We start from the raw sequence: 26,523 nt of genomic DNA, 5'->3' as shown, positions 1-26,523 counted from the left end.
AATTTAATGATTTAAATATACCAGCAACTGTTGCAAAGCAGTTGTATAGCAGCATTTAACGTTAGCCAGAACCTCCCTGGCTAATGTTAAGTTTATACCAAAAGAATGAGAGAAATTTTGGCATCCCCTTGGGATGGGGGTCACGATTCCCACAACTTTTACGGGTACCAGCTAGAGCGACTCCTTGCATGGCTAGTACAGACCCTCTGTTTTTCTCTGACAATACCTTTAAAACATTGACTGGATCTAATCAGGAAGCAAACAGATTCCTCTGGAGGTTTCTGAGTCATCTGTTCTTAAAATGGTTACGATTTGGGACCTTCTTACACTTGATGCAGAGGGTATCAGACATTCCTCCTGGCGTGTGTTCCCAGACATGGGCAGAAGACTGTTGTCAGGCCAAAGACGGAGTTAAATATATCAAGGGAGAAAGGTGGTTCCTTGGACTATCAGGAATTGGTGTTTAAGACACAGTAGAAAAAGGAATAAAAAATAATTTTAATCATATCAAAAAGCCAAACCAAAGAGGAATAGTTCATGGAACTGACAGGATCCTGACTCAGCGGCTGGTGCTCTTCCTGTGCATAAGCCCAGCACTCCAGGTCCCAAGGCATTTATCAAATCCCACCAAGATGTTTGGCTTTTGCACCGAATTCTGGGTTTGGTTCCCTGAAAGAACTCACTGATGTAAATAACTAAAAGTGAGGTCTGGGTACCCTTTACATGATTCCCCAGGCCTCAAATGGGCTAACACGCTTCTCTTCTCCAGCAGTCTTCCTGTCTGTGAAGTTTCCTTCCAGATTGTTACATGGAACTGAAAACAAAGGGAGCCTCAGCTGGATTTAAATCTGGAGCATGCCACAAAGTCTTCCACTTGGCATTTTCGAGAAGAACCCATCAGAGATCATAAGAAATACAAGAACAGAGGTTGCATAGCTCGAGGTGCTTGGATATTCATTCTAGGTTCTTGTTCTTCAGAAAGTGGATTAGGTGGGTGCATGCCAAGATCCAAGTAGGTCAACCTTCCACCCTTAACCTACTACTCTGACATCAGAATGCTGGGAGGCTTTGTTCTCTCCCTCTGTCCCAGCCTCACATTCAGACCTCCACCAATGACACGTTTCATAAGCTGCCAATGTTGGGGAAGCTCTTCAGTTTCTCAGGAAAGTCATCTTTGTACAGGACAGGGTCAGCTCGGTGTTCCACCACCTTGAGAGGCATGGTCCCGAAGACTGAAGCAAACTTGTTGATGCACTCTGACCTGTGGGATTTGGAGAGGAGGTGGGGAGGAGGGGTTTGAGCAGAATGAGAAGGATGGGGGCAGGGAGAAAAGATAATATGTTCAAGAGGTTGAGAGATAACAGCAAAATACATAATGTTCAACATCAACAAAAAAAGCTCAAGTAGCCACAGTCTGCTCCCAGGTTCTTAAAAAGGTTGACAGGTGTGGAAAAAAGAGGTGAACTGGGGGTACTTGGACTATTAGTTCAGTGGGAGAACGTGAACAGGAGATGCTGCTTGGAGGCCACGGGCCTGCAAAGGTCAGAGTATCTTTTCCCCTCCCCCTCAAATTCCAGTCATTCCTCCAGCTCAGTGTGAGAGGGCCTCAAACCAAGGTGGATTAGCTGCCAACAATTCTTAACCCCATCTCTGCCAGCTAAGAGAAGGCAAAGGATGGAAAGAAAAAAAACTACTTGGATCTGAGCTTCAGTTTACTGAAGTTTAAAAGGCAGAGGAGAGATCTTGCTCACAAAATGATGAAAGGCAAAAAAAAAAAAAAAAAAAAAAAAAGGTGACAGGGCCAAATTTCAAACAATAAACACTTTATTCATTCAACCAACACTGACGGAGGGCCTGTAAGTGGCAATTTCTGGGAATTATGTCAATCTGCACAATCTTCTGTGAAAGCTGAAGTTCACATAGGACAGCCTTCATAATTTTCATCATTTTTGTCACTCCCATGTCAGAACTTTTAGCAACAACTACTTCAGTGCCAGTGCAGCACAGCACCGCCAGAGGAGGGGAGAGGCTGTCTCCCTATCTCCACCTCACCCCCAAAGCCAGCCTTCTCAGAGGTGAGCAGGTCAGGCATGTGTTCGGGAATGGCTCTGGTCAATCAGGCCAACTGAGTGTGACAGCTGGGTAATGAGGACGCTTCAGCATTAGGCCAGAGGGAAAACAAGCCTGGAAAAGCTGCTTTTGAAGTCAAGGGGACCTCAAGGATGGATTTCAGAAAGGTCAACACTCTTGCCTCAGTCGGGCCCAGGACATCTGAGAGCACTACAAAAAGAACAAACTTCCCTCTTGGTCATTATGTTTCTAAAAAAATTTGTTATTATTTCATTTTGAGCTTTTAACTCATAACATCATCATGTCCACCAACACCACAAAGCAACAACTACTATTTACTGTATGTTCCAAGCTGTGTTAAAATTGCTTTCTATGCATTAATAATGCATTTAATCCTCACAACAACCCTATGGGGTAGGACTATCATTCCCATTTTATAATGGGAAGACTGAGATACAGAGAGGATAAATAACATGTTCAAAGGTCAAATAACTAGAAAAAGCTAGAGCCAAAGCAGGCATTCTGGCTTCTGAGGCAAAAGTCTTAATTAGATGATACAAATGTACTTATTAACACAATTCCAGTCCAATGAAGGGGACTGGAAATTAACAACTGCTGAGCACCTATTATGTGACAGATAATTTACATACATATCTCATGGATTGCTTAAAGTAATCCTCCTCCATACTCATCACCCCCCTTGCCCAACTACTGGGTGTATAGTAGCCTCATGTTATGGGTTAAGAAATTAAGGTTCAGAGAGGTTAAGTAACTTGCCCAAGGACCCAGGGGTAGAATGTGGTGGAACTGGGTTTTAAACTCAGGTTTGAGCTGGCAATAGAGCCTGCTCTTTGGATCACACTCTACCATTACATGCCAGTGACTGAGTGTCCCTCCTGCTGGAAGTCTTTTGAGACTCAGGAGGTGGTGTTCCTAGTTCCAAATTGAAGAGAGACTGGGAAAAGATGGATGAACTTTAACAAAGTGAGGTGGACCAAGCGTGGGACAACAGCTTCCCTCTCTTCAAATTATGGGGTCAAAGCATGGCAGATAAAATCAAATCTCTCCAAGGTTTTACTTTTGACTGTTGTTCCGCCTGTAAATATGTCCAGATTCTTCTCATTTCTAGTTATGCATACAGACTCTGGCCGGCAAAGCCCAGCTGTTCCCAGCATAGGTACTAGCAAGTACGTATTAAAGAAGAATCCTGGTTCTTGGCAGAGGATAGCGGTTCCAAGGCCCTGTAGAGAGTATTGAGGACAATGTCTCCTCTGTAACTAGATCTGCCAACAGGAATGGGTCATAGGCAAGAAGCCACTGGGGCTCAGGCCAGCTTGATTTGTTGACAGCTGCCCCTGGCTAACCCAAGTCTAGTGAGTACTTCTTTCTCCTTCATACAGGCCCACACTGGAGAAGCGGCAGGCCTCCGCTGAATGGTCAAGGTCCTTAACTCTCCTGCCAGGTAATAACAGTGCTTCCTACTTTCTTTTCACACAGGGGGTCTGGGTTGGAGAGCAGGTTAGGGGAGACAGGACTTTGGCTGGTTGCCGGTGGCCCACATGAGCTGTTGTCAGGGGTCCAGCTACCATGTCAGTAACCATCCTCCTGTGTTGGTTTTCCAATCAAGTATAAACACACCAAGAACTGCCAGTGACTCTCTCTGAAGTGATGAAGGTGTCTGGGGAAGAAAGAACTAATGGTTTTCTATTTTCCTTTCAAACACATACCATTACTTAAAGTAACCAGGAGTCTTTAGGACTAACACTGGGGAAACTGGGAAGGAAACTAACATTCCCAGGCCCTGTGCTACAGGCTTTCATGTACCACTACTTCATTTATCACTACACATAACAGCTTGGGTATAAAGATGCTCAATAAATATTTGTTGAACCTATGAATGGACATTGTAATTTGACAGATACTAATATCCCTATGTTAGGAGATGAACAGATTGAAGTTCGGATAAGGTAAAGTCAATTTCCTTAGGTCAGACAGCTAATAAGTGTGGCAAACTCATCATCTGAATAAAGATTAGCCTAATTCAAAATACTATGTTCTTTTTTTTAAGTCAATACTGTCTGCCTGTCATATTGCCCTAACCTTGGTGAAGACACTTGTCAAAATGAACAGCGACACATGCTTCTGACTCTTAAAGAACTAACAGCGGATCCTGGAAATGGAAGCTGGGTAGTAATGGAAGCTACTCTCCTACACAACTGAGATTTCTGATCCCAGACCCCCAAATATAGGAATAAATGAGCTACTGAACCACAAAACCCAACACAAGGGCACACACACTTGTAAAGTGGCTAACTGCTTTCATTGTTTTGCGTAAAATGTGTATTCTGCAAAGATTATTATTAAAAATAAAACAGCTGGGCATGGTGGCTCATATTTATAATCCCAGCTACTCAGGTGGCTGAGGCAGGAGGCCTGTTTGAGGCCAGGAGACCAGCCAAAGACAGGGGGAGGGAAGAGGAAGGAAGGATGTATTCTACAGTTGTAACATCATCTCTTTATCTACCCAAGATGGCTTAACTCATGTCTTCTTCCCTCCCTATCTAAATGCCTTATTTAATAATTCAGTGACTCAATTTTTAATATAAATAGTTTTGTTCCCAGTTGCTAATTTATTTCCATATTTGTTTCCTTCTATTCTCTGTTAAATTTCTCAAAAGGGTAGTTTACATTCACTAACTCTACTTCCTCACTGTCGACTCATACTCTATAACCCTTTGGCTTCATACTCTATGACATTATTATTATTTTTTTACAGATGGGGATTTTGCTATGTTGCCCAGGCAGGAGTGCAGTGGCTATTCACACAGGTGCAATTGTAGAGTGATAGTGCCTTGAACTCCTAAGCTCAAGTGATCCCCTTGCCTCAGCTTCCCAAGTAGCTGAGACTAGAGGTGCCCACCACCACCCCTGGCTATTATTTTTGTAAGGTACCAACAACCATTGAATTCAAAGACCTTCTCCAGCCTGCCTGTTCCTTGTTCCTTCCATGCTTCTGAGCACTGTATATCCTGGTTCTCTCCTGGCCTTTCCAGTGGTTGCCTCTCTGTTTTCAGTTACTCTTTGTGTCTCCTAAATGCCAGAATTTCCCAAGAGTCTGCCTTTGCTTTTCTTTAGTCAACTGCTGTCTCTGGACAGATGACTGCCAAATACAGTTAGCCATCCATATCCAAGGGTTGCATGTTTGTAGATTCAACCAACCTTGGATCAAAGATATCTGGAAAAAAACTGCATCTATACTAAACATGTACAGAGTTTTTTCATGTCATTTTTCCCTAAACAACGCCATGTAACAACTATTTACATAGCATTTATGTTGTATTAGGGATTGTAAGTAATCTAGAGATGATTTAAACTATAAAGAAGGATATGCGAAGGTTATATGCAAATCCTAGGCCATTTTATATAATGGACTTGCGCATGCGTGAAGTTTGGTATCCTCCAGAGGTCCTGGGACAAATCCCCTGTGGATACCGAGGGATGACTGCACTCAACATTTTTTTTTAAAGTTCTTTCTGAAATTCTAGTTCCACATATCTATATCTTGATATACATACATAAAAGTATATACAGAGACTGATTTGAGTAATAATAAAACTCCGGTCTTCCAAAAAAAAAAAAAAAAAAAAAAAGCCAGGCAGGGTGGTTCATGCCTGTAATCCCAGCACTTTGGGAGGCCGAGGTGGGCGGATCTTGAGGTCAGGAGATCAAGACCATCCTGGCCAACATGGTGAAACCCTGTCTCTACAAAAATACAAAAAATTAGCCGGGCACGGTGCCACGTGCCTGTAGTCCCAGCTGCTCGGGAGGTGGAGGCAGGAGAATCACTTGAACCTGGGAGGCGGAGGTTACAGTGAGCCGAGATTGCACCACTGAACTCCAGCCTGGCAAGAGAGTGAGACTATGTCTCAAAAAAAAAAAAAAAAAAAAAAGTATATACAGAGGGCAAGACCCCCAAATCACAATCACATATCTTATTATTCTCCAACTTCACCCCTGATTAACATCACCTCCTGTCCCCATTAACGACACTGCTGAGGTCCAGCAGTTCACTCTAATCTCTCCCCTAATCAGCATCTCCTCCTAAACCTATTACACTGCTGAAGGTACTACTACCACTCAAAATCTTAAAGGTATGTTTGTCAACTCCTTCTTCATAGCCTCCCCACATCTCTTCAGTTGGAAACCAAGTTCAGGTACATCTTCCTTTGGGAAAAAAAAATCTCTTGTAATTTAATTTGTTCCTTCCTTTCCACATGCAGCTTAGTTAAAGGTTCTAACTAGTCTTTTCTCCAACCTCTTCACTCTTCATTCCACCCTGTGCATTACTTCCAAATTAATCCCAAAGCAATACTTTGATCCAGCTAGTCTCGTGTTTGAAAATTCTATAGCTTACCAGAGCCTGAAGGAAAAAAATCTAGCTCCTTATTTGGGGATTCAAAGCCCTTTGGAGTCCAGCACTAATAGGCCAGCATTCTAAGCTCTCCAAATTGGGCTTCTTCTTGTTGAACTTGCTGATCAGGCACCCTTGACAAACCATTCAGTTTCCACTGCTGAGAGTCTCTGCTTCTGGCCCAGGGTTTTACTAGTTGGGATCCTAGTGATTTTTGAAGGATCACTTCAAGTGTCACCTCTTTTAGAAAGTTATTCTTAACAATGAACCTAGCAAAAAGTTACTTCTCTTTCACCTGATCAGTTATAGCCCTTTGAGCCTCTCTCAGGGCGCTCATCACATATTGCATTGTTACATATACATGTAACACTGTTAAGGTCCTTGACACTGTTAAAAGTCCAACAGTTCGCTCCAATCCCTCCATCAGCATCTCCTCCTAACTATACAACCTACATATCATAACATATCCTATCATGCCTATAATCCCAGCACTTTGGGAGCCCCCAGGTGAGAGGATACCTTGAGGCCAGGAGTTCAAGACCAGGCTGAGTAACATGCTGAGACTCTGTCTCTACAAAAAATTTAAGAACTAGTTAGCGTGGTGGCACGCACCTGTAGTCCCAGCTACTCAGGTGGCTGAGATGAGAGGATCACTTGAGCCTAGGAGTTCAAGGTTGTAGTGAGCCATGACTGTATCACCACACAACAGAGCAAGATCCTTTCTCTTAATAATAATAATAAAAAAGATCTTCCAAAGAGGAAGCCTCCATATCTCCCTTAGTTACTCACTCCAGTGTTTAATAATAATTATATCTAAATTAAATCTCCCTACTGCATTTTTTTCTTTTGAGATGGAGTTTCACTCTTGTTGCCCAGGCTGGAGTGCAATGGCACGATCTCAGCTCACTGCAAACTCCACCTCCCAGATTCAAGTGATTCTCCTGCCTCAGCCTCCCAAGTAGCTGAGATTACAGGCATGCGCCACCACACCCAGCTAACTTTGTATGTTTTTGTTTTTGTTTTTGTTTTTTAAGTAGAGATGGGGTTTCACCATGTTGGTCAGCCTGGTCTTGAACTCCTGACCTCAGGTGATCCACCAGCCTTGGTAACCCAAAGTGCTGGGATTACAGGAGTGAGCCACCACACCTGGCTCTCACTGCATTTTAAACCTCTTTACATTTGTTAAGATCTCAGTAGTGCTAGAGGAGTTGTTTAGCCTCAGCATGAACTTCAAGGCCACCATCAGGTCAACTTTTCTTCCTATACTTCCTTTCCTGGACCATATATCCGATACACTATTTTAACTCAGCCCTATTAATGACCACTTAGCTTACTGTTATGAATTTTCCCCAAACACAGACAATGGGGTAGGTTTAAATAACAATTTCTTGTACTCCAATAGAAGTTCAATTGGGGTCTCTCCCAAAGGAGCTATGACAGTGTATGTCACTACCCTTAACTGTGAAATACTTATGATATCAGTGATAATATATTATTTCACATCAACCAGTGATAATATATTATTTCACATCAACAGCTGGTAAAGGTCATGTCATCTGGGTAATGTTTATACATGAAAAAGATAAAGAAGTTATTTAGAGAGTAAAACATTATAGAAGCCAGGCCAACTGAAACAACTTTCTGCACACACACACAAAAATTCTCTAGGCTTGAAGAATTCTAATATAGCTGACAGATTTCAGAAATGAATTCTGCAAGCAGAGGCATATGAGATCTGTGAAATCTGAACTAGATATTTCATTCTAAAAGGCTACTATATCCTTATCTGAGTGCATTTTGGTCCCCTGACAAGCACTACTGGGATGTCAGAGTTTGCTGTCTTGTATAAATAATTGTCTTCTGAAAGTACTAGGCTTGATTCAGGCACTTCAAAGCTTGGGGACTTTTGGGGCACAAGTGAGAACTCTTAGGTCTAGTATAGTCTTAACGGAAGACATACATCTCCCACTCTTTTAATTCTTACCTACAAGGCCTAGGATTACATTCCACACAAAGGTGTGCTTGTTGAGAAACTGACTTGAATCGAAATAAAGAGAGTGTTTCAGAGCTGTCTTGCCCCTCTGTCTGTAATATGAGGGCTTTGCTTTCGATCCTGTTCTTGGCAGGCATTTCCATAGTGTTAGCAAAGGTAATTTGTCTCTGGTGGGTTTGGTTTAATTCTTTGTAATCAAGCTTTTACTATAACGTGGAGCTATTACCCTGAAAAATAATCCAGTATTTCCTTGGAATTAACTAGCTTCCACCCAATGACTGTAGATGGTTAACTGCTTAGTCCACATGGAAAATGTGGCTTCTGGAGCTTAAGGCCCACTATATTTTTAAGACCCTTCCAGCCATTACAAATTGAGTGAGTAGCATTCCAAATTAATTCTTTGGGTGACCTGGGCTTGAACTAACCCAATTCCCACAGTGCACATGGAGGTGACTATGGCTACCAGCTGCTGTCCTTATATCTCCAACAAAGCCCCATAAACAGGCCTAAGGCAGGAAATAGAGATCAGAGGCTAAGGCGCACTTTTGGTTGGAGGCTCACTTACCTCTCCACCATGTGTGTTTGGTCTAGTGAAAGCCCATCTATGGCTGTGCACTCAGGACACTTGAATTTCTTTCGTGGGGTTACCTGCCAGAGGAGGACAAAAACATACCTGGCTGTCAGTGTCAAGGACAATAAAATCATGCTTGTGACACCACACTGCATTCTTTTGTGTTGTAAGCTGAGATGTTGCATGCACGTGCACACACACACACACACCTCGCCATTCCTCCATTCAACTCTGTCTGGCTCAGCCAACGGCAGAACTCACAAGGGCCCAATAAAAAAGGCTTGGAGGGCTTTTGCCTTCTGTAACTGGAAAGAAGTGGTGATGACAAGCTCCTTAATTCCTGTTTAATGACTGTTTTCTCACTGCCAAGGTCCTTGTATAAACACCATTTGTTCTTGTAGCCATAAGGGCGATGAAATACAGCTTCCCATAACTTTCACCGTAACCTTAGTTCCAACAGGCGCTCTTTCTCCTCTTTCCAGCTAATGGCAAATGCTATGAGCAGCACCATGCTCTTGAGGATGCCAAGCTATTTTGCAATTCCCTTGAGTCAAGAAAAAAATTGAATGGTCCCTCATACTCTGAATCTTTTTCCCTGACTCCCCACTACACTCTCAAACCTTAACTAGCGATCTCCCTAGCAAACTCAGGGGAAGCTGCTATCCCAACCTAGTGAAGATAAATAAACAGTGAAGAGATGGAAGGGAAAGAAAGCTAGATAACTAAATTTAGGCTAAGAAGCATAGAGACACTGGGCATTACTGTCCAGAGTAAGCAGCCACAGCTAAAAACATGTTGAAGCGTGTTAAAAAGCAAATTTGGGGCCAGGCACAGTGGCTCACACCTGTAATCTTAGCATTTTGGGAGGCCGAAGCAGGTGGACTGCCTGAGCTCAGGAGTTCAAGACCAGCCTGGGCAACATGGTGAAACGCCGTCTCTACTAAAATACAAAAAAAAAATTAGCCGGACGTGGTGGCGTGCGCCTGTAGTCCCAGCTACTCAGGAGGCTGAGGCAGGAGAATTGTGAATTGCTTGAACCCAGGAGGCAGAGGCTGCAATGAGCCGAGACTGTGCCACCGCACTCCAGCCTGGCGACAGAGCAAGACTCAGTCTCACCAAAAAAAAAAAAAAAAAAAAAAAGCAAATTTGGGGATGGGAGGGGTCCCTTTAAAACAACTCTCACAATTTACGTTATTTAATTTTTTTTGTGGTCAGCTGTTCACTGAGTTATTTAGAGAGCTGGGGGACAGGGTGTGAACTGGGGCAAGTTTGGTGAGCACAGATAGTGATTTTTCCTATTCCCTATTCACTTTGGTTTAATCTGGCTTCTCTTATCAATTAATAGCATAAGGAATCAATGGATAATGCTGTACCATGCTTCCAGCATAAGCTCACCTAGGAATTTGGCTTTCTAGGCAGATTGCTAGGGAACCTGGCATTGCCCATTTTAACACACAAAATTCTAATCTAGAAGCAAAAAAGACCAAGATGATTCTACTCATATAAAGAATTGTACCTTCTCTACATATCTAGGGATCTTATTTGAGCAATGTCTAAATTTCAGGAATAAACAGGCATCTTTTACAGATACAAAGGCCTCCCATAGGATCTTTGTGTATTCTCAGCTTTTAATATGTTATGGGAAAGGTACTTTTAAAAACTGGTAATTGATATTTAAAAGCAATTAAATTCGTTGTGTTTAGGACAGCTACAGTTACATAACTGTATGAGGTGTACTATTTTCTCAACATCTATTAAAAAAAAAAAACCAGCTACCTTAAGAAAAATTTAAACTACATCCTTTAACTAAAAGAACTAGAACCCATATCAGCTTTGAGAATATAATTTTTTGATTTATAGATTGATCATCATAGCCTTTATTCTGATACTGAAGGTTAAAAACTGCAACTAAAGAAACTGTCTTAAAAAAGAAAATATGTTTAAATTGTCAAAGCCTAGCTTCAATTTCCCAATGTGACCGCATCAATCATAGAACCTTAAACTAAAATGGAGCTTAAAGTTTATCTAGTCCTATATTTAATTTATAGTTACAAGAACTTCCTAGGCTCAGATAATAGATATTTGCCCAAGATCACAAAGCAAGTGAGTGGCAGAGCCTCCTACCTTGATAACTGCTTTTCCCGTGACGTTGGCCACCAGGAAGTTCATGGCAATATCTTCACAGTTCATATGAGCATCTACCCAGTTCTTGATATCCCCAGGCATTTTGTAGGTATACAGGTAATTAAAATACTGTCAAGTGAGACAGAAAGAAGAAATACTCAAAAATAGCAGTTCCCTTTGGCTGATAAATAAGGGGCAGCATAGCCAAGGCATGGGGACAAGCTTTCTCTCATAAGATTAATCACAAGGCTGTATTAATAGGAAGGGTAAAAGGAGGCATTAGAATGCTTTTGGTCAAGTGACCGAGCATGTTCAATATGGTCATTTTCTACCAAAGTGTGTGCTTTTTAAAGTAGAAGAAAAATGAGGCAATTCTAAAACTACCATATATATGAAATAGTGTAGAAATTATTGGGTCAAAAAAAATAAAGCATACATAGTCTACTACTATAAATCCCATGAATTGTAAACCTTAGTTTTTTGGGTTTTTTTGTTTGCTTATTACAAAATAAAAAAACCCATTTCTGGATCTAGAGACCTGAAAAATATGAGGGCAGTAGTGCTGAGCTAACAACAAACAATCGATATGAATACAGCTAAATTAAATTAACTGTGTTGAGCTGAACAGACCTTTCTCCCGACATCAGTTCTTTATGCTACTGCTGACAACAGACAAGTTATGATTGTTTAATTAAACCATATTACTCCCAGGGAGCATTCTACTATTGAACTGAATATTCTTAAAATCAAATGCATATTCCCCAATCTCTCCCTAATAAAAAAAGAGTCAAAAACACGAAGTGATGATTCCCGGAAGAGAGGAAGTACAAAAGGCTAATAAATACACAAAAGGAATTTCAGTCTTACTAGTAATCAAATCAAAGTTAAAACAATAAAATTCACTTTAAAATTGCTCATTTCTTTTCTATTAATCATATTTCATGCAAGAAAAGGCATGGTAAAACAGTTTTATATTTTGCTGGTGGGAGTGTAAATTTGCACAAACAATACTGAAACCAACAGACACACACACACGTATACATACACAACATATATATGCTTAGAATATTCACAACATATATTTGTATATGTTGTATATGTGTATATATACATGTATGTACATACATCTTAAAAAACCCAAAATATTCATGCCCTTTGATATAATAATTCTATTTCTAGGAATCTATCACAATGGTCATGAGTACAAACAGTTATGAAAATGGACATCTATCACTAACATTAGATATTAAGCATTATTTAAAATAGCAAAAATTTAGAAAGTAATATCCACGATAGCAAAATAGTTATACATGACTTCTAAAACATTAAGATAATGGTATCTTAATTATGCTAACAAGTAACTGTTTATGAAGAAATGTCAATGACATGAGAAAAGGCTCACAATACAATCCATGAAAAAAGCAGGCTAATGAGAATATTTACAACTGTCTGTGTATACATACAAGTAAGTAAATAAATAAACGGCAAGCTGGAAATAGCACCTGAATGATAAAATGGTTATCTCTAAGTGACAGGATTACAAGTAACTTTTCTTCATTCTATTTTTATATTTTCTACTATGAGCGTGCATTACTTTTATAATTAGAAAAAGGATAGCTTTATTTGTAAAATACTGTCACACAATATGGCTTTTCTAAGCCCTCTCGGCAGGTATGAAAAATTAAATTGGGTCAAATAAAATGTGTATCATTCTCTCAGTTTTGTCACCTTGCCAGGACTGCGCCCCCTTACCTTGTGATAAAAAGCTGCCCCAGTGAGCACCATGGACACTTCATTCGTCCACTCAGACTCGTACTTCCACTTATTCATCTCATGGTCCCAGAGATGCAGACGACCCGGGTAACCCACCAACCGGTCAGGAAATTCCCGCCAGACCTAAGGACAGACACATAATAACAATCAAGTCCCAATTCAGACAGCAACCATTCAGTGCTGAGTTATCCAAACAGGTATCAACAGACTTCCTAGGTTCAAACCATCATAACCTAAGAAGGTCATAATGGGATTCTGGAGATGTTCCATCAAACAGGTGTTAGTTATTCTGCCAATACTCAAAGACAGATGCTGATTCTGACTTCCTCCCAATCTTCTTGTATATGCTTGGGAATTTCAACTAATGTGGGGGTAATAGCTTACTGAGTTGGGCCAAGGTAGGCAATCTCTTAACATATGATTAATGAAATAGGTTCCATTCTTAATGAATTCACAAAATGAAGGATAAATGGAACCCTGCAACTCAACTGCCCTGATTTGTATTAAATTGGTGATTACGAAAACTTATGATAAAGTCCCATTTCTTATTAAAAAAAAGCATCTATTTCTCTTGAGCGTACACCATTCTTATGACCTATTGGAAGCCTAAAGGATAGAAGGGCTGTCTGATTCTGTAATTTGTAACACAATGAAAACAAATACTTGCTTTCCAAATCTAGAAAGGTCCTTACATAAGAGTTTTGTTGGATTAAGCAGAATTGAATATACTGGGAATGAGGAACTTCCAGTACCTTCTCCCATGTGTTTCTGTATAATTTAGTCTAACCTTGAAAAGATCCATACCATGAATGAGTATAACAATTTGTTGGCTAGTCTTGGTGCTTCTTCTCAGTCTCTGTTGCTAGTTCCTCAACCATCACCAGACTTCTGAGAATTCGGTCCTAGGCTCTATTCTCTTCTTCAAACTCTTTCTTTAAGTAGTCTCATCTAGTTTCAATCACTTTAAATACCATCAATAATCTGGTGACCTCTAAATTTATGTTTAGCCCCTAATGTTCCTAAGATAGCCAACCACTTAGTTAATATCTCCACCTGGAGAAACAAACCTAACACGTCCAAAACATAACTCTTGATTCCTTATCCCCAGACAAGTCATTCTCTCAATGTTCTCCATCTCAATAAATCATCCGGCCAGTTGCTCAAACCCAAAAGCTAAGACTCAGTCTTTATTCCTTCCTTTCCTCATGTTCAATCCATTAGCGAGTACTGCTGGCTCTTCTTCTATCTCTTACCACCTCTAGTGCCATTCCCTCTAGCCCAAACCACCACGATCTATCACCAAGATTACTGTGCTAGCCTTCTAACTTGTCTCCTTCCTGCCATTCTTGCCCTTCCAAAGCATCATTTGCACAGCATCCCTACAAGGACCATTCCTAAAAGAATATTAGGGTATTCTGCACAGGGTAATTCAACTAGTGCATTCTATCCTATTTTATATCTATTTTAATATAGTTATTTTCACCATCAATTTCCCTAAATATATATAAAAGTCATATGATCATATGCCAGAGCAACTAGAGGCTTCCCCAACACACAAGTGTTGCTGAGTCCAGAAAGGAGACTTCATGCCATTCCCTAGGGCAGAGCCAGTGTGTTTGGACCCTATGCCCTTTTCAGTTTCCTAGGGTTGCTGTTAACAAAGAACCACAAATTGGGGGGCTTAGATCAGAAACTAGTCTCAAGTTCTAGAGGTTAGAAATCTGAAAGCAAGGCGTTATTAAGGCCATGCTCCCACTGAAACATATCGGGAAATGTTTCCTTGCCTCTTCCTAGCTTCTGGTAGCTGGCTGTCAATCTCTGGCATTGCCTGGCTTGTAGATGCCTCACTCCAACCCTCCATCTTCACAAGGCCATCTTCCCTCTGTGCAAGTCTATCTCTGTGTCTAAATTTCCCCTTTCGATAAGGACATCAGTCTGTGAATTAGGAGTCACCCTGACAACATTTTAACTTGATTAACCTCTGAAAATACCCCATTTCCAAATAAAGTCACATTTTGAGGTACTGAAGATCAGGACTTCAACAATTCAACCCATAATATCGCTCCCAAAATATTTAAAGAAAGGTCCCGCCCTCAAAACAAAACAAAATGGCTTCCTACTGCACTGAGAATAATATCCGAACTCCTTCACATGTCACAGAGGGCCCATCCACTCTTCACCTCTTCTCTCACCATGTCCCCTCACTCTCCAGTGGCCCTTCTGTTCTTCAGCCACCACTAGACCTCAAGCCCTCTGCACTTGCTGTTTCTTCTGGCTGGAGTGTTCTTCCAGCTCTTCCAAAGGCTTGGGTCCTTCTCATCTGTCAGGTCCCTGTTTAAATGTCAACTACTTTGAGAGGGCTTCTCCAGCCTTCCTTGCTGAAGCAAACAGCACCCGCAACCAGCAACTCCTTGCTACACCCCCTCCAACCTCATCCTTTTCTTTACCAAACTTTCACTTGCACCATTATCTTGGTTATTTATTGTTTATTATGTATTTTCCTCTTGCAGAATTTAAACTCAAAGAAGACAGAGACTGTTTTATACACTGTGGTATTCCACGCACAAAGAACAGTGCCTGGCATGCAACAACATTCCACACACAGTTGTCTAACACACGAATGGGCAGAATCTCAGTGAGTAAAAAGCCAAGAATGAAGGGGACCAAAAATCCTTCTCTTTTCTTCAGAGAAAATATATACCAGAGCCAGTATATTCCTTAATTCAGGAAGGAAGCCTGCAGCAGTACTGACCAGCAGTTACCATGAATAATAACGTGATATCCATTGTGTGTGAAGACCACAGTCCTAATTCCCCACTAAAGCACATGTTGTGACTTGTTTTTCCAGAAGCAGGTAAAGGGGCATTTTTGGTGAGACACTGCACTGTCTTGCCCAGTCCTCACTGTGACCATCTCCGTGTTTTTATGGAATGTCTGACCTAGGTCTTGGGCGTGGTCTGGGATCATGAAAAGAGCTTTCATTTGTGTGAAACCAGCTCACCTAACAGGGCTCTCAAACCCACAACCTTGGCTTCATTAACACTGTGTTGTAACCAACAGAGCTAATCGACCGCAGGCATCGTCATAATAGCTGCAGACAAATGAATCCATGTCAAACATTTTCTCAGATGTGTAATGCTGCTGCTGTGTTCTCTCTACTCTGGGATTTGTATTTCAGCAGATTAAAATAATATGATACTATTACAGTTTTATAGAGCCCAGAGCAGCAACACAGTATGTGAGCCATAACTTCTGTTTGTTTTGTGGGCCTGGGCAGATGCCATGAAATGTGCTGCCAGCTTCCTTTTCTCAGCACCAAGCACCTGCCTGTTCAAGTCACACCAATGCCATGATCACTGATTCATGGGGTTAAAGAGATTTCCGAAGGGCCCCAAGCACACATAACTAAACACCAGGGATGCCAAAGTGAAAGAAAAGGAGTAGGGCATGGGGAGGGGGCATCCAATTCAGTTGGCACTTCTGCTGAAGATGGAAGTTGCTTTTCTCCCCCTGTTTACTTTGAGTCAACACAGCTCTCTACTCCATGCTAAGAAAAGTTCAAATTGCTTTCCCTAGGGATTCTTCTTTACAAGCCCCTCTTTTGCAGCCATAATAATTACATTATTACTATTATTGGCTCAGTTTTCGAGTCCAATGCTGTTAAGATTTCGGTCCTCTTACTGTTGGCTGAAATCACTTATCAGACTCCTCTCAGGGACTTAATTTGGTGACAATGGGTCAGATGCTAAACTATGCTGCTCTAAAAGGCATCAGAGGTGTCCTGAATTTCAGGTTGCTTTGGAGCCTTTATAGTGAGCGCTGTTCCTCATGCGGGGCCTCTCAGCCCTTGACTGATTCCAAGCAGCTGGATACAATCAAGATACCATCCTTGTCACTTAATCTATAACTCTGCAGCTGACTACAGGATCAAAACGGAGTGAAACAGAATGGGATGGGCCCTCTCTAATTGAGCCCTAGTGTAGTACAAAGTCGATTATGTATACAGTAAAGCATTTTCCCAGCCAGACGAGCAAGAGCTCAAACTCTACCCTGTCTCTTCATGGCTACCCACCCCTACTCTAAGTCAACTTTTTTCCTTTTACCTTGGGGAAATGCTCTGGGTAAGCCTTTTGTCATTACTAGCAAATGCCTTTATATATTGTGGTGTGGGCATTTGAAACTTCACAGAATATCCCTGGAGTTCCAGTAACAGTGCTTCCACAGTTATATTATTCACAAAGTCAATATTAAATTGTCTATACTGTTGAAATCCTCCATATATATAGTGCCCCCATCTATTTTAAATTGCACGCATCTTTGGGGACAGAAGCCTATCTCTGTTATAAAAAACTCTATGCCTAAGTTAGGGACTTAGCAACAATTGGGATAGTCCTTCCATTTGTGGCTATCCCACACCACTAGTCAAATGGGGATTGTAACAATGTAAAAACATCCTCCAACTGTTTCTTTCCATTCTAATTTTTATATTTACATCATAGGGCTGTTGTAAGGACTGTGTGAAGTTGCATAGTAAGCATTCATAGGCTTCCATCAGACTTGAGATGTTTATTAACCCAACCTTTATGCTGGACACTCTTCCAGGTACTGGGGTGAAAGTGATGGACAAGGTATTCAAGGAGACTTCTCCCAAGGAGCTTACATTCTAGTGAAGGATCCTCAACACCTCTTACCTGTTGGTCCTCAACACCTCTTACCTGATTATGGAAATGTTCTGCTCTCTAGATTCTCAGCTATGCTTACTTGGCCATTTTCCAAGTTCTTCTTTCTTGAGCCTCCTGAGGTATTTTGTTGTGTCCCATTACTATAGATAGGATCAAACAAATATCTTCTACCTTTGTGTAAAAGCCCACAGGAGGCAGCCTAGATTGAGTCTCACATCCTATAGAAAGTGGACCAGAGGCACATGGTTAAAGTAGGTCCAGGAAGCTCTGCCACTAGTGCATTGTGCAACTGACCTATTCAAGGTGTCTTGCTTCCATTTTGCCATCTATAAAATAAGGGATTGGATTAAGTGAATTCTAATGTCCTTTAACAGCTAAGATTTTTTATCTTCCTCCTCACTGACCTGTTCCCAGGGAACTAACCCACCAATTGTGATCTGTTTCAAGTTGTAAGTTTCTAAACAGCATGGGCTGCATTATCTAACTTTGTTTAAAATGCCATACACATAGAAGTACCCAATAAATGGTCCTAAAAAGAGGATAATGCACTACCTTCTAAGCCAGCTTAGAGAGTGCATTTTAAACTCAGGGTGTGTGCTAACTGCAGTCAGATTCAGGAAACAGACTGGGGGGAGAAGGGGGAAGGTGTAACAACAGGTGGTGCCCATCTGGGACGTTCAGTTATGAAATCATGGGCCAGCACTAGGAGAAAAGCCACTCTGAAGTGGCTTCTACAGTCATCACACTGTCAAAGGCACAGTTCCACAGGGATATTGCTACTGGGTGAGCAATGTATCAGGACTCATGAACCAAGAGACAGACTAAGAAGTAGTGAGAGAAATGGAATTGGGGGTGCAGTCTATAGATCCAAGGCACATCAAATTTGGCAATGGCTTCATTTCCTTCCTTGCACACACTGCCTGAGTTTGGTCAATCCCTAACCATCAAAGTGCAACAGAGCTCTATGAACCAGCTCAAACCTTGCTGTCACATGGCTGGGTCAGCCAAGACAGAGCACGAGGAATCCAATATGCAAAAGCATCTTTGAATTAGTGGCCCTTCTTCCCTTCAGGCTTCGTCTTGCATGCTGCCCAGATGGGAAAGGGGCAGCTGGCTGGCTTCCAATTCTGAGCTGGTTTCCACAGAGGAGCCAGTTATAGGATTCACTCTCAGCCCTCTGGGAACAAAGCTCACCTTTTATTTTTGGAATTTCCTGAAATGAAGTGGAATGGAGGGACTGACTGCCTTCATTTTCAGCTTATGCTTTTAACTACAGTGGTAGTTGGCAGTTTTTGTCAAGGACGTGCTTTGAGAAAAGCCAAAGAGCCTTCATTCACTCCTGGGACACAATTCAATGCTGATACTAGCCATCTACAGCCAAGGAGCCCAGAAGTTGTCATGCAGAGTTCCCTAATGCTGACTAGTTTTGACAAACACATGGACAAACTGCATTATGGATTAAGATTTACCTGTGAGATCACTTTAGTCTGTCCGAGAGACCTTCCCAACCCCAGGCGGGAGTTTGCTTAAAATAAGCCACGCAGGAAAACCAATTACATGGGCAGGCTTCTGGGGTTTGGGCAGCATTCCCATTTGCTCCAGTCTGGCTAGAGGTTGGTACCTTGGTACTGGGGCACCTGATCTCCATTCTTTGCAAGTTATTTTTTAAGGCCAGGTGCCATGAAGATGGCAAAGAGACAGACTGGGGTTGGCCACAGTTGATAAAAAAATCTGTGCCATGAAATCTTTCAATAATTACCACTACTAGGAAGACACTGCCAAAGAAAGTGTCTTTAAACATGTGCCTCATCCTTGTATCTGTACCAGCTCACTGGACAGCATAACCATGAGCCTTCTGTGGATAATAAGAAGACTCACACTTTGGCAGTTGGAGTTGATGACCACTGTCCAAGCTATCTCGGAGATCTGCAACCTCAGAGATCATGTAGAAGGCAGAGGTGACTTGGTCCAGTTCCCTCATTGCACAGATGAGAAAACTGAGACCTGGAGAGACATGGTTCTCCCAAGGTTACAGTGCTGGGTCAAGTCTAAATTGGCCCTAACTCCCAGTCCAATCTTCTATTCATGAAGTCATCTGACTTCCTACTATGCTAATTCTAAAAAGCACCTTATTGTCCCCAAGCTCAGCCCCTCACCCGAAAACAAAGAAGTCAGATTATGATGTCAAAAACGACATTCAGGGTCAATGTTCTTCAGCTCTGTGGTGCCAGTGGCAGATATGAAGAGGGTCACAGGTGCCTGCTGAATGACCAGATTCAGAATAGAACCAGGTAGGGAGAGGAGGCAGGGAACATGAAAAAACCCTTTGCTCCCATCAGTCTTCATTTCTAAAAGCTACAGGCTCTTTGTGAATGTGGTTTCCATTTAGCAAAGAAAGCCATATGCCCACACCATTAAAAGAAAGAACTCCAGTCAGCTATGCAGCAAACTAGTGAGACTCCACATCTGATATCTGAGGGCCTACTGGAACTTCGTAATCTGTGAGGCTCTGGGGCAGAGAAGGAAACACAAGCAAAAAGCAGCTAAATGAAAGATTAACCCCAAATACTATTTTTCATGAGGCAATGAATCTCTTGGGAGATAATAAGAAGGGAAGGAGAGATGAGAGTTTGAGGGGATGGGAGGAGGAGGAAGAGATGGGTCAGGATCAGGTCGTGGGTTTTCTAATTCTGTGCTCCCTAAGACCCAGTAAAGATGAAATCACTTTTATTTCCATAACCTCAGCTCCAGTGTGGGTCATACTATTTCTAAGTCTAATCTCAGGAGATTGCTTAATGAAGTTAAAAGGAGAATAGTCATCATAAGCCAAATGATGATTCTCTTTAAATCCTACACAACCAGTGGAAACAGAGACTTCAGTTTCTTATAAACAACTATTATTGAGCCTTCAAAATTTCAAGTTGATTTTGGTGAGGCTCAATTTAAATGACCAGGGATCAAAGATATTAGCTCTGTCCACCACGGAGAAAATAAACTCTGCTTACTTCAAGTAGCTGCCCTGCTGACTTCCATCACTTGCAGTCAGGGACACTACAGCATATCCCCTTTGTTTTCTTATTACTGTGCAAAGGTACAAAATGACAGTGACCACAAACTCAGTAATTCTGGCTGGCTTCAAAGCATAAATCTGCTTCCCAAAACATTATTTAATGCGTTATTTCATCCTAGTGCCCTACATGTGTGCTTAAATCCCATAATCTCTTGGTGCAGAATCAAGCAGCAGAGGGACTTTTTCAGATGACTTATTTATTTATATCTCATCTATTTCCAAAAAATGATTTGGGGTCACTTATAATAAAAGGCAAAACTAAAGTTCAAAGTATCATAACAGATTATGTCCTCAATATTATTCAATATAAATATAAACACATATATCTAATATATGTACACATATATCTAATAAATATAGATATAGATATAGATAGATCTCCAGATATACTCCATCTAGTTTTAAAATCTTAATTTTGATATTAAGATTCAGAAAAGGCAATCCAACATCAAGCTAAAGTCATACAAGTTTAGGGATGGAGAGATTTGAGTGTTTTTATTTTATTAATTCATTATGCATCTGACTCACAGATACCAAGCTCCCAATATTTTTTAAATTAAACATTTTAGTTTGAGATAATTATAGATTCACATGTAGTTGTAAGAAATAATGCAGAGAGCCTGTATACGCTTTACCCAGTTTCCCCCAACATCTTGCAAAACTATAGTATGACATCACAACATGAAATTGACATTGATAGAATCAAGGTACAGAGCATTTCCACAGCCACAAGGGTCCCTCCTGTTGAACTTTTAAGACACAATTGTCGGGCCAGGTGCAGTGGCTCACGCATGTAATCCTAGCACTTTGGAAGGCCGAGGCGGGTGGATCACAAGGTCAGGAGATCGAGACTATCCTGGGTAACACGGTGAAACCCGGTCTCTACTGAAAATTCAAAAAAATTAGCCAGGTCTAGTGGCGGGTACCTATAGTCCCCGCTACTAGGGAGGCTGAGGCAGGGGAATGGCGTGAACCCAGGAGGCGGAGCTTGCAGTAAGCGGAGATCATGCCACTACACTCTGTCGCCAGGCGACAGAGCGAGACTCCGTCACACACACAAAAAAAGACACACAACTGTCTCCCTCCCTATCCCTGACTCCTGGCAAGCACCCATCTGTCCTCCATTTCTATAATTTTGTCATTTCAAGGAGGTTATATAAATGGAATCACACAGTATGTAACCTTTTTGGACTGGCTTTTTTCACTCAGCATAATTCCCTGGAGAATCATCCAAGCTGTTGTGTGTATCAGTAGTTTGCTCTTTTTATGGATGAATAATATACCATGGTATGCATGTGCCATAGTCTGCTTAACCATTTATCCACTGAAGGATGCCTGGGCTGATTTCAGGTTTTGGCAATTACAAATAAAGCTGCTACAAACATTCACATATAGGTTTTCATGTGAGCATAAATTATCATTCCTCTGGGATAAATGCCCAAATGTGTAATTGCTGAGTCCTATGGTAGTTGCATGTTTAATTTTATAAGAAACTACCAAAACTATTTTTCAGAGTGGCTATACCATTTTATATTTCCAAAAACAATATATGAGTGGTCCAGTTTTTCTGTATTCTCATTGGCATTTGCTGTTTGTATTTTTTTGGTTAACTTTAGCCATTCTTATAGGTGTGTAATGATATCTCGTTGCAGTTTTATTTTGCATTTCCATAATAGTTAATGATGCTGAACATCTTATTTGCCACCTGTATATCCTCTTCAGTGCAAGGTCTGTTCATGGCCTTTGCCCATTTTCTAACTGGATTATTTGTTTTTTCATTGTTGAGTTTTGAGAGTTTTAAAAAACATATTCTAGATGTTTAGCCCTTTGTTGGATATGTGGTTTGCAAATATTATCTCCAAGTATATAGCTTGTCTTTTTGTCCTCTTCACAAGGTCTTTGACAGAGCAAAAGTTTTACATTTTGATGAGGTCTCATTGGTCAATTTTTTTTTTTTTTTATGGATCATGCTTTTGGTGTCAAATCTAAGAACTCTTTGCCTAGCCCTAGAGTCTGAAGACTTTCTCCTTTTTTCCTAAAAGTTTTATGGTTTCATGTTTTACATTTAAATCTGATTCACTTTCAGTTAATTTTTGCATGTAGTGTGAGGTCCAGGCCAAGGTTAAATTTTTGCCCATGGATGTCCAATCTTTCAGCACCATTTGTTGAAAAAGTCAGCAAGGAAAAGACCAGGACTTTTCCACTGAATATGGAATATGGAATCACACTTTGAACAACCCCTTACAATTCTACTGACAGGAAGTATATATAAATTCAATGTCCAAACACATTCAATTCAATAAATATTTATTGAGCAGCTACTATGTGTCAAGCATTTAGGCATACAGTGGTAAACAGGGCAGATACAATTCTTGCATGAATGGACCACACTGGAGAAGAGGCTTTCAATCAAGCCCAGATCTCTGCTGTGGATGTATTTAGTGGCCGTGGTTGTGAGAAGTCAGTTTCTTCCTTCCCTCTCCAAGCACAGAGTGTCAACATGTGGTCATGACCTCCACCCAACCCCTGAAATCTTCAGCCTAAATGCTGGTTGGGAACCTAGAAATATTACTAGTAATGGTTGCCAACTCTTGATCTAAACCAGCCAACAGACAGTAGCGAATATATTTCATCATGATTAATGTGAACCCTAGGAACCAATTTTCATGCACCAAGAAATAAATATGATCGAGAGATGAGCTGTAAATATCACACTGATTAGTTTATCTTGCTTTCTAGAGACTTGTTTCACAGTTGTGACATTTCCAAGGTCTGGGACTACTCTGATCCTTCAAGTTTTCTTTCTCTTTATTCTCCCCAAATGTGGAATCACTATGTCTAATGCAATAGCAATCACCAACCACTGCCTAAAACTCACGATTTTGCAGGCAGTTGTACAATTTTGCAATGAATGGGTGCAGCTTCATATTCAGGAGAAATGATAGAGCTTTCCTCCGAAAGCTACATACACTGCTGTCTTGAGTGAACTGGGAAGTTCAGGCCTGGGGCTGCTCTGATTTACCCTGGCCCTGGGCCCAGTCCTGCCCACACATCTCCTTGGAGCATCTCTATCACAATTAAGGCAGATAAACAGCCCATGAAGACAAATTCCCCACATCCCCAAACCATAAGCCAAATTCTGAAGCTCTGAATTCCTGAAGCAGCCAAAGCTCCCCTGTAATCAATCCCAATGAGACAGCAAGCAGCTTTTAGAACAATAACCCTCAAACATATGGATCCTTTCAGGGTTGGAATATCATTGCAGATATCTCATTTTGAACAGGGGGAGGGAAAGTACATATTCTTTAAACCATCAAATGTACCAACACCTCTTTAAAATAACGATCTCATATTATGAGCACTAGTTTGGAAGCAGAGATACGAAACCAGGTGGCCTCCATGGTGCTGCAGATAGGAAAGATCCTGGGGTGAGGTGAGGGTGCAGAACACACAGCGCTGGCCATGGAAAGGTCTGCAGGGCTCTTTCCTCACTAGGGCTGCTTGGCACATACTAAAACCAATGGAATGGGCTTATTTGGAATGGGGGTCTTCGAGGAGGAGAGACCCTCAGATGGGCAGATGTGCCAGCAAGCAGTATGTGCCCTCCTCTGTAGGGCAGGGAGGCTGCTAGTTCTACATTGGATGTTTCAATAATGGCTATATAAACAAATTCTGAACTTGCTGTTTTAATTTGCTCAGTGGGGAAGAAAAAAGTGCCACTCTCTTGTAATTCCCAACTAGGTGCTTTTTTTCAATGATCAGATGTTATTTCAATGTTCAGCAAACATATTTGATTTCCTTCCCTTAACATTTGTTTGACTTGTTCTCCAATGGGGACTGGGTGCTTTAGAGAAGCTCTGAGAGGTCAGGCTTTACTGCGGCTTCCTTCAGCACCTCCCTGGGCTTCTGGCCCACTACTTGGGATCTTCTTTCAGCAGCACTTGCTGCAGCCGTGGCACACATGAGCTATTTTCTCTCCAGGTCCCTGTGAGTCTTGGGGGTGTAAATCAATGCAAGCTGGAAATAGGACAGACCTAATAGATTATTTAGTTCTCCTACAGGCTGAAAAACAGGGAGCCTGAAGCAATGTGAAAAATACTCCAGGGAGATGATCCTCTAAGAAAGAATGACTCACCTCTGACCACAGTCTTCCATTTGTCTCTTTTGGGAAGCTCTAACTGTACCTGACAGGTGGGAACACTCACAGAAATGAGCTGTTTGTGGCCCATTCTCTTCTAAAGACAATAGTCTCTATAATGGCAACCCTTCAGGTACTTCCAAAAAGTGAAAAATGGAGGTAACAGACAGAGATATGCTCTTTTCAATACTGTACTGACATTATGGTCAGGCTAAGGAAAGGTACTCGGGGGAACTGTTGCTTACTGAGATATATACACAAGGCTCAAAGACAGCTCACACCCATCAACTTAAAGAACAGGGTACACAACAGGCCTAAAAAAATTACAGTTTTCTAAAAGCTCAACTTTGGCAAACTGGTCCTAGTTACACTGTAAAGCTTTAGTGTCAGACCTAGCACAAAAGTTGATCCAGTGCAGCTCTGGCAAGGTTTGACCTTGTGCACACCAAAACCAGGCCTGGCTCACTGTGAATTCCAGCACCAGCAACACACCAGCAGCCGTGCAAGCTGACTACTAGACTGGATCCACACTGCACTCTGGATACAGGCCACCATCCAGATAAGAGAAAGAAAGACTTTAATTCCTAATCTTCCCAGTCATCACTAGGTCAGACTTAGGCTCAATGATCTGAGTCACACAAGAGGTCAAGGAATGAAAATCTAAGGTGCTAGTTCCCACTGAAAGCTGAAATACTTTCAATAAGTATATTTATTGGAAGTGGATGCACTGCAGGTATGTACTTTGTTTTATGGTTCCTCTGTTAGGGATGCCCCCTTTTTTATCAGCCTCAGCTATGTAAGTAAGAACCGAGTTTCTCTCTGTCCAAGATGAACTCAAAGGGTCAGCCTTTCCTAGAGCCCATCCATGGCAAGATGAGATAGGAGGTTCCACGTGCCATAAAGAAAAACCCTTCTGCAGAGACCCTCCTGGATTCCCAACAGACTGAGGCACATTTTCACATTTAGGATTCTGGAATGTAAATCTAGGGAGGTAAGCAGTTAATTTCTTTTCAGAAGGATCATAAGCACAAGCCTGTGAGAAGCATGTGAAGACCTGTTTTGCATTTTTATTTTTAATTATTTATTTTTTTGAGACAGGGTCTCACTTTGTTGCCCAGGCTGGAGTGCAGTGGCACGATCCTAGACTCAAGTGATTCTCCCGCCTCACTCAGCCTCCTGAGTAGCTGGGACTACAGGTGAGCGCCACCACACTTGGTTATTATTATTTTTTTTAATTTTTAGTAGAGATGAGGTCTCACTATGTTGTTCAGGCTGGTCTTGAACTCCTGGCCTCAAGCCATTCTCTCACCTCGGGTTCCCAAAGTGTAGGAATTACAGGAATGGGTCACTGTGCTCAGTCATCTACTAGTTTTTAAAGGAGGTTATGAAGTCTAATTCTAGGATATGTCATTTCTATTTTTCAGTTGTTGTAGTGAGAAGAGAAAAAGTGGGATCATTTATTTAGAATTGCAGATTCTAGGCCGGGTGCAGTGGCTCACACCTGTAGGCCCAGCACTTTGGGAGGCCGAGGCGGGCAGATCATCTGAGGTCAGGAGTTTGAGACCAGCCTGGCCAACATGGTGAAAACCCCATCTCTAGTAAAAATACAAAAAAATCAGCTGGGCATGGTGGCAGGTTCCTGTAATCCCAGCTACTTGGGAGGCTGGAGCAGGAGAATCACTTGAACCCAG

At 41.5% G+C, this 26,523-nt stretch overlaps 1 protein-coding gene across 4 annotated transcripts in view; it reads right to left on the bottom strand.

Moving 5' to 3' along the window:
• Positions 1 to 478: 478 nt before the first annotated feature.
• The window catches only part of EXT2 (exostosin glycosyltransferase 2), a 148,449-nt gene continuing 122,404 nt past the window's right edge, over positions 479 to 26,523 (bottom strand). For all 4 annotated transcript variants that reach the window (XM_034932426.3, XM_034932427.3, XM_003808219.5 and 1 more), the window contains 4 exons: positions 12,922 to 13,065; positions 11,170 to 11,298; positions 9,040 to 9,122; positions 479 to 1,261 (listed from right to left, as the gene is read on the bottom strand). In XM_034932426.3, the coding sequence (XP_034788317.1) occupies positions 1,123 to 1,261; positions 9,040 to 9,122; positions 11,170 to 11,298; positions 12,922 to 13,065 (495 nt within the window). In that variant the 3' untranslated portion in view covers positions 479 to 1,122. The remainder of the gene's footprint in view (positions 1,262 to 9,039; positions 9,123 to 11,169; positions 11,299 to 12,921; positions 13,066 to 26,523) is intronic.

The sequence above is a fragment of the Pan paniscus genome, chromosome 9 (assembly GCF_029289425.2).
Source record: "Pan paniscus chromosome 9, NHGRI_mPanPan1-v2.0_pri, whole genome shotgun sequence".
NCBI classification, from domain to species: Eukaryota; Metazoa; Chordata; class Mammalia; order Primates; family Hominidae; genus Pan; species Pan paniscus.
Note: the sequence above shows the minus strand (reverse complement) of the source record. Positions and strands in the feature narration are given on the sequence as shown.